The sequence below is a fragment of the Mauremys reevesii genome, linkage group 24 (assembly GCF_016161935.1).
Source record: "Mauremys reevesii isolate NIE-2019 linkage group 24, ASM1616193v1, whole genome shotgun sequence".
NCBI classification, from domain to species: Eukaryota; Metazoa; Chordata; order Testudines; family Geoemydidae; genus Mauremys; species Mauremys reevesii.
In genome coordinates this window covers 19,225,608-19,234,706 of record NC_052646.1, presented here as the reverse complement: position 1 = coordinate 19,234,706, position 9,099 = coordinate 19,225,608, and the positions used below count along the sequence as shown (strand labels likewise).

Here is a 9,099-nt window from a genome sequence, read left to right as displayed (position 1 = left end):
GCGCAGAGAGACACTCGGATGGTGTGTGTTTGCCCAGCAAAGCGTCCGTGAGTCTGTGATGCCCTGTGTGATGAGGTCACTCCCCTTAACTCTGTGTCTTCTACACGCTCCGCCTCCACCTGCTCTGTGAGCTGGAGAAGCTGCAAACCATAAATGGAAACGATCATTCGGACGCTGTCTTAGCAAAGAAACCACCTAAGAAACAGCCACTGCTTTAAAACTAGCCCCACTCCCCTGCCAGAGCCAGGGATAGAGCCCAGAGCCCTGACTCCCAGCCCCTCAGCTTCTCTAACCCACTAGACCCCACTCGCCTCCCACATCTGGGGCTAGAACCCAGATGTCCTGAGTCACCCCTCCCGTGCTCTGACCACTAACCCTGAGGCCTCAGTAGGAAGCAAGAGCCCTTCAGTCCCAGGGCTGCAGCAGGGGTCTGGGCCCTGGCGCTTTCCCCACCCTGCCAGGCATTTATGCCCGGGAGTGGTGGTGGTGGGGCACAGGGGTTTCCCCCACCTAGCCCACCCAGTGCTTCTGCCAGTGATTTCCGCTGGGGTGGGGCATCTATTTTTCTGGGGCCCCCCAACTGTCCAGAGCTCCTGGGCACAGACCCCATCAGTCCAACGGATTATCCACTACTGCCCAGCCGGGCTCCTTAGACCAGTCAGGCATGGAGGGTCAGGGAAGCATGGAAATGTGGGGTCCAGCATTACCCCCTGTCCAAATATCAACTCCACCCATCGCCCCTCGGAGGCAGTCACATGTGTAAAGGGGCTGGAGCTTCGACGGGGCTCTCGAAGAGGCACGTGCCCCAGAGACACGGTCACAGTGGCTGGCATGAGTGCGGCCGGGCTGATGTCCTGGGGTTGGACATGAGTGTGCAGAGAGGAAAGGGCCGTTGGATTCAGGGGGCCGCTTGCCACCAGGTGCTGCAGACGCTGAGCTCAGAACTGCCCAAGAACTGGGAGCCCGAGTCCTGCCCCGGCAGGTCTGCTAAGGGCGCCCCTGCAGCCGGGCATACGGAGAAACCTCTTCCTGTCGGAACCAACGAGTCAAAGTGCTGTGAAATCCATGCGCCTGCTTGGCTTGGCTTGAAACTGGCCGTCTCTGAGCAAGGCCGGGGGCAGAGTGAGTGGGGCAGATTCAGAGGATTGTCAACCGGGGCCCTCAGTTAAAGCCGCATGAAAAGGAGCCGCTCTTAATTTTTTTTACACCACTCTGAAAACCACTTGCAGACTTCAATTGAATTGGAACGTGGCATGAAGCCGGAGGGGCTGTGCTGGAGTCTGCGGCAGCCAAGGGTGGTCGTCTGATCCGGGACTTCATGAGATGCAGCCCCCTGTTGATGAGCTGCTGTTAATATTCACACATTGCACCGATGCCCCATGTGGGAGGCAAGTCTCTTGAAAACCGGCAATAGAGGCAGGGGTGGGGTTTGTGATGCAAATTTGGGGTCATTTGGTCCAGAGGTTTCCGCAATACAGGCCCCCCTCGCACATGCACACGCACACACACACACGTGCTGATTGAACATTTTCAGATGGTTATAATGTTCTTGCTGCAGAGTGAGGGGAAATAGGAAAGAGGCCGAACTTTGGGAAACGTTGAGCCTGGATGGCCCCTGAGCTCAGCTACACAACGGGACCGAGGGACGGTGCAGCCGGACTGCAAAAGTGAGTCCGCTCCTCAAGCTGTTCACACCTGTGTTTAATTGCAGTTCACACCTCTGCAAGGTTCGGCTTCCACCGGAAATTGAGGGTGAGTAACATCCACGCTGAGCTGACACAAGGGGGCTTAGAGATACAGCCACTGCTCTTTTGATCTAAACATGGAGATGTTTGAGTTCTCGTCCCTATTATCACCTTTGACCTGGTGTCTTCAGCCACAATGGGACTGAATTGGGAGCACAGACGGCATGTCAGTCCTGTGCCAATAACCGATTCTTTTGGTCGCTGGTTGTTCTGAACAACCAAGGTGGCAGGGGGGACTCATTTGGAATGAGTCCAAATTATTATTATTAGCTGTTTGTGTGTGAGGGTGAGGGTGGGGGTGGAGATTGTTTCAGTCAAAACATTTTTTTCCCTGAGCTTGTTTTTTTTTACGCATTTTAAATGACTAAAAAAATTAAAGAATTTCAAGAAAAGTTGTTTCAAATAAGAAAATGGAAATATTTTCTATTGAAATTTTCAACTTTTTGGTGGTTGAGCAAAACAATTTAGCAAATTTGAAACTAATTCATTAAAAGTTTTGGTGTCACTAAGAACTGCTAAACACCATTTCCTCACAGAGGTGCAGTTTGAACCCAGGAGTCCTGGCTCCTAACCCCCTCCCCCACCACTAACCTGTTAGACCTCACTCATCTCCCAGCAGCAAGAGAAGAGCCCAAGAACTCTGAAGTGACGTCAACAGATCTACACTGATTTACACTGGCTGAGGGTCTGGCCTGTTCGCTCCATGCCCTACTGCCTTACAGGCTTAATATTCCAAAATAATTGGTGATTATTTTTTATGCTTCTATTTTAGGGGGTTTCCCAGATGAACACCGTTAAAGAGGCCTGATTTTCCAGAAGAAGGAGCTGAACCTTTTGTGAACATCAGGCGTCTTGGAAAGTGTCTCAAGTCAGTACATGATTCCACGTGCTTGGAACCCTTCAGGTACTAGACCATGTCAGATCTGATTGGGTTTCAAGACATTGCCATACCTTAAACCTCTTGTGTTCTAGAACTAGCCAAATATGTAGAACTAATGTGGTACTATTGTGTGTGTGTGTGTGTGTGTATATATTTTACACACACATTTTAAAACACCATAGTACCCCACGAGTTCTAGACATTTGAGTGATTCTTGAACTTTTTGGGTTCTTGCTCTGACAAAAAATTTAAAAACCCAAACTGGTCATATGTGGTCTAGGATGTCATATATGAGATTGGAAACTAGGATGCGCCAGACCACATAGGATCTCTCTGGGTTTTAAAATCTTGGCAGACCTAGAATCCAAGAGGTTCAAGAACCAGCCTGTAGTGGGGTGGTTACTCCGCTCCTGGCCTGAAGGGCTTAAAACAGCCCTGGGAGAGGGCTGTGGCAGGGAAAGCAGCTAATAGACTGATTGGGGAAGCAGCCACAGCTGGGCCACGCCCCAATCAGGCCTCAGCTGGCCCTATACTGTCTGTTACAGCTGTCCCCCCTGCAGCATTCCTTTTTTCCCCTCTCCTTTCTGTTGTTCTGTGTGGCCGCCCCTCCCTTTGACCTGCTAACTGAAGTCAAAGCCTGGCCCTGCTCATGGAAATGGCTTGTGCAGACTAACTGAAGCCATTGCTCTGCTCAGGGAAGGGGGGGCTTTTGGCTCCTTTGTTCAGACCTGGGCTCGGTGTAGAGGTGCTCTGCCCAGGTATGCAAGACCTAAAGTGGCCACATAGCTGAGTGTATGAGTAATGCCTGTGGCTTAGAGCTTGCCCACACATGTTCTATGCCTACCTGCAGTTTTTCCCTGTGTCTCCTCCCCTGTGACAGAAGGATCCTATCAAAGTTACTGGCGGGAAACTGCCTAAGTTTGCCTTTATAACCAGACATTTTCTGATCAGACCTCGGAGAAGGTCTTTGCTTTGCCACCTGGTCTGATCAGCTAGGGGTCTTTGGGGGGCCCTCTCCCTGCTCTCATTTGTTTTTGAGCGTACCCCCATTTTTAAACTCCCCTCCCACGAACAACAAATTTTGCCTGGAGATCTCCTGATTATTGTGAGCGAATCGAGTCCTCTCTGCGTCCTCTGATGCTGAAACTGCTCTTCCTGCTGCTGCTGCTTTGGGGATTGGTAAGAACTCCCTCTTGCAAACTCCCCCTGTCCTGGCTGCTGGCTCTGTTTCCCTAGCAGACAGACCTAAGCTAACTCCGTGGTCTGTGCTGCTAAAAATAAGCCTGTGCCGCTGCTAAGCTGTAACTCCCTGAACTCTATCCTGGGCACACACCACTCTGCCCTCTGGAACTACCCCTAGTATAAGGTGCACCCATTAAGTTAGGTTTAGCCTTTAGTCTAGATAAATTGTAATTTCATTTTGCATAGCTGTGGTTAGGTTAGGTTTCGCATTGTACTCTGTAAGTTAGGCTAAGAGAATTGTTGCATTGTGTTTTGTTACTTGCTAATGTGTGTAGTCTTGGTTAAGTTAGATCATAGATAAGATATTGCTGTGTTCTGTATAATTGTGATTAAGTCTGTCTTCCCACTGTCAGCCCACCCCGCCCCCCCGGGCTCCGGGCTTCCCCAGTCACTTGCAGCTTGTCTGCCCTCTGTGTCTCACTGAGTTTAAATCTCCCTCCGCAGCGCCTCTGATGCTGAAACTCCTGCTCCTACTGCTGCCAAACCTCAATTGTATTGCTAAAGTTTAGCATAAAACCCCATTGGTTACCCTTTTCCTCTCTGACACACCTCACATTATACATTTACACCACTGGGACACATTTTTACATAAAATTGTTTGCTATTTAACATATTTTATCCATAACTGTTAGTTGGTTATATGCTGCTGTGACACCCCCTTTACACAGAAATTGTTAGCTACCTGTTGCATTTATACTTCAGTGTTAATTGGTTACCCACTGTATTGTATCCTACTGTATTGTACCCCACTATTGAAACCCCCTTACTGTTCACCAAAAGAAACCCCTCCCCAATTGTCTACCTTAATACCCCATACCCCCCACTATTGAATTTTCTCTGTTTTTGAATTTGCTTAATAACGTTTATTTTACACCCCACCAGTGCAGTAATTGTCCCCCAAGATCCCCTACCTGCAGCAGGGACATATACGAGATGCTGGGAGCCAGGAGCTCAGTATTTTCTCTCTAGCTGTAGAGGGAGAAGGGCCTGGCTGCAAGGAGCTGGACACAGGGTACCTGAGAGGAGCAGGGCTGCGGAAAGGCAGAGGAACTGGGGAGCTCCAGCCTGGAAAGCCCCAGGCTGCGGCCTAGCAGAGGGCAGCCCATGGGTAGGCAGAGGCAGCAGATCCAAACCCAACCTGGCCTATGATGAGTGGCAGATACTGCAGTCGCCCCAGTGATCAGGGGCTAGTTGGTGACTGGCAGTAGCCCACGACTGAGGCAAGGTGGGGATTAGAGGGTTGGGGGCTCCCCAGAGAGGGGACGCCCTGAGAGAAAGGGGTCCTGCCAGGGGATAGCACCCCAGATAACGGGGCACCAAGTCTGGGAGGGACACGGGGGCCAAGCAGTAGTGGGACACATGCCTGCAGAGGGTGCTCCGGCAGCTGTAGAGTTAATTCCCTGAGACGACCAGCAGGAGGTGCCACAGGGGTGAGTCTGCATCGCTACACAGCCAAATATCTCGAATGCATAGGATCCGATTAGCTTTTGAAACATAAAGTGGCTTGGAAAACATGATGTCTAAATCTAGCCCGTGTCAGATCAGATCGCATTCAAAACACTGACAGACCTGGGACCCAAGAGGTTAAGAACTATACAGGATTCCTAGAATCCATGAGATCCTATTGAATTCTGAATCAAGGAGAGGTGGTATCTGTCAGGTTTGGCAGTCTTGTTTCGTCTGAACAGTAGCAGTGGAAAAAGCCCCTCTGTTTTAAAATCTAGGTGCATGTCTAACTTACCTACAACCCTCCACCCGGGGGTGGTGGCCCACACAGGCCTGGCTTCCTCAAATACTCCAGTGGGTCCAAGTGACAACTGGTACAGCACCCCAACAACATCTCCGTGACCTCTGGATGGAATCAGAGATTCCAAGGCCAAAGGCAGCATGGTGGTCCCCTAGTCTGATCTGCTGCAGAACATCTCTGAATTAGTCGCTAGTTGAACTAGAGCAGACCTGGTAGAAAAACCATCCAGCCCTGCTTTAAAAATTGCCAGTAATGGAGAATCGACCAGGGAGGATCTTTCTAACACTTTATCATCTTTTGGATGTGCTGGACCCCAGCCGTGGCCAAGGTTTTGTAACTTAGCTGGAGCTGGCAGGTGAGATCTTCACAGTTACTTTGACCTGTGACCAGAGGTGCAAAGATCAGGGTGGGCTGCAAAAAGGAGAGCAACCAGTCAGAAGCTGTGCTCCAGATCCACCAAACTGGTCATCAAGAAGCCAAAAATGAAAAAGAACCCCCATAGCCCCCTTTATTGAAATCCCAGTCAGCAAATAGGCCCAGTAAAGTGAGAAGTCACTTAAAATTCTATTCACTACACAAAATGTTCTTATCATGAAAGGGCCAGTCACATTCCCAGATCAATACTGGGTTGGATATTACCCAAAATACAACACTGCCTGCCAATTCTTAACAGGCCTTCCAACAGGCTGGATAGTGCTGATGCAATGTATCTGGAGGTGTCACCCAGATACTCAGCACAGGTTTGATATATCAATGTACCACACATTTACAACTCATGATACAAAGAGGATGCATACACATATATTTATCAAATGATAGCTTTCCACTGATAGCTTACATGGTATATCTGGTATGTTTCATTGCAATTTCGTATCCATAATATTATGAATGATCACCCATATTTCCTATAGCATCACTCTTATTAGCTTGGACGTTCCCTCTTCACCACCCTGAAGAATTCATGGGTAGGTGGTTTCTCTGGAGCATCTCTTTATTTTACTAGCTTGTTTTCCTTACCGGACACTCTTAAACTAAGCCATAGCCTCCCCACATGAAATATCCCAGTGATTGGATCTCACGGTGTTTGTAAATTATGTCAGAACTGTCACACAAACCTTACAGAAACTACATAGTTCAAGGAAAACCTGGAAATTATTATTACCTCAGCTGGGATGTAGGAGACCTGCATTTGTTCCAGTTCTACCACTAGCCTGCTGGGTGACCTTGGCCAAATCACTTCCCCACTCTGTGCCTCAATTTCCCCATTTGTATAAAAATGGAAGACTGCTACTGACCTCCTTGGTAAAGCTCTTTGAGATCTACTGATGACAATCACTAGAGAAGAGGTAGATATCGCTATTATAATACACAGATTCCTCTATAATATACTGTAACTTATTTTAAACCATTTGGAAATCTAGACTCAAGATGAAAGTTTTAGCAAACAATCTGGAACCTGTTGGACTTTATGTGTTTTGAAAACACTCTAGAACCCAGTGATGTCCTAGATCCAGTTACGAACCTAGATTCAATAGACTTAGAATTTGACCACACAGAGGCTTACAGTAAATGAGATTCCAGAGCCAGCTAGAGAATCCAAAAGAGTCAATTAGGTTAAAACATATATATAGAGACCTAAAAGAAACAAGATTTTGGCGCTGGCTATCAGTGTGGTGACATTGATGACCATTCAGATTCAAAAAATTGAGAGACCTAGAATGTATGGGATTCTGGAGACAGCAGGGAACCTAGAACCCAGGGACACTGTGGGGTTTATAAACACTGAGATACCTGGAACCCATTAGGTTTCAGAACCAAGAGGAATCTAGGAAGAAAGGGGATGCCAAGTGTTCAACTTTCCCAAAGTCTGGGTACTTTCAGACGATCTCTTCTTTTGTGTTCTTGACTTCTGACCCATGTCTTCCATTAGACTGGGGACACTGATGTCAAGATCATCAGCAAAAGCTGTTTTGACCAGAGTGAGGAGAGACGTCCTGAAGACCTGCCAGAACTTCTCCCCCACAAAAAGGTAAAGGATGGGAGAAAAGGCAGCATTAAAGCAGGAAGTGAAGGTGTAAATGACCAAAAGGGCACCTGTCACTGACTCTGGCATCTCCTTCTTGTAGAGCTTCAAGCCGTGGTAGAGGTGGTAGGGCAGCCAGCCCAGGAAGAAGGAAACCATCGCGGCCACCATGACTTTGAAGGGCTTCCCAGCCCACACCAGCTTCTTCTCCTTCATCTTCAGCCCCACACGGATATAGCATCCTGTGATGGTGCAGAACGGCAACAGGAAACCCAGCAGGAACCGGACAATGAAGATGGCCAGGTGGACCCGTCTGCCCAGGTCCTGCGTCTTGGTTCCATTCCAGTCTCCAGAGATGTTGTAATTATTGATGCAGGCAATCCTGCCCCCGTCCACCTCACGGGTCTCCCGGAAAGCCAAGTAGGGAGTGCTGAGACCGAAGGAGGCCAGCCACACACCCACGACCAGCTTCCCAGCCTGTGGCAGGGTGCGGTGATTCCGGGACCAGATGGGATGGTGAGTGAGGGTGTAGCGGTCCAGACTGATGCATGTGAGAAGGAAAACAGAGGAGAACATGCCCATGGAACCGAAGGCATTGAGAAGCTTGCAAGTGGCCATGCCGAAGACCCAGTGGAAATCCAGGAGGACATAGACAGCGAAGAAGGGAATCAGCAGGGTGAAGAGCAGGTAGCAGAAGACCAGGTGGAGGAACCAGAGTGTGGTCACCGTCCTCTTCATCTTCAGTCCCAACACCCACAGATACAGCCCATTCCCTACCACACCCACCAGGAAGGTGATAAAAAGCAACACAGCAGAGGTCAGGTGAGGGATATTCATGGTCTCTGGGGTCTTCCTGGAATTTGCCACTGTGGTTGGTGGGAGTGCCGTGTTATATTGTTCCACTGTGCCCTGGGAAGAGACATTAGAGGGGTTGGAAAGGATGGTAGTGGCGGCGAAAAGGGACAGTGGAAGAGAAGAAGGGAGAAATACCAGAGTGGGTTAGGGAGGTAATGTTGGAGGGGACCTTGCTGGGCACCCTCTGGTCCTCCAGAATATCCTGGCTGGATATTCTCAGAAACTGGGCTATAGCCGGTGGAACTCACTGCTACAGGATAGAGCTGTGAGCATTAGGGGAGGACAAGGGGGATAGCAGACATGGGAGGAGTGGGGAAGGGGACACTCTAGTAGATCAAATATACAGCTGTGCAGAGAATACCACGTAGCTGTGATCTGCACGTCTGGCTGGTCAGGGGAGCAGGGAATGGGCCCTGGGCCCTTTCCCCTCTAGGGTGGCCAGCTCCAATCTGGCTCAGGGCAGGGAATCAGGCCTACTCAGTTAGGTGAGGATCGGTGCTGTTGCCTCTTAGCATGCAGGAGCTGGTGCTGGTGGAACTCACTGCTACAAGGAAGACAAAACCGCCCCTCCCCCACCCTCTCTCTTTTGCTCATCTGCCAGTCACAG

General features: G+C 49.4%; 1 protein-coding gene across 1 annotated transcript; it reads right to left on the bottom strand.

Moving 5' to 3' along the window:
- Nucleotides 1–7,439: 7,439 nt before the first annotated feature.
- Nucleotides 7,440–8,474, bottom strand: LOC120390596 (probable G-protein coupled receptor 33). The gene has a single exon (XM_039513328.1). The coding sequence runs from the start codon at nucleotides 8,472–8,474 to the stop codon at nucleotides 7,440–7,442; it is 1,035 nt and encodes a 344-aa protein (XP_039369262.1).
- Nucleotides 8,475–9,099: the final 625 nt, after the last annotated feature.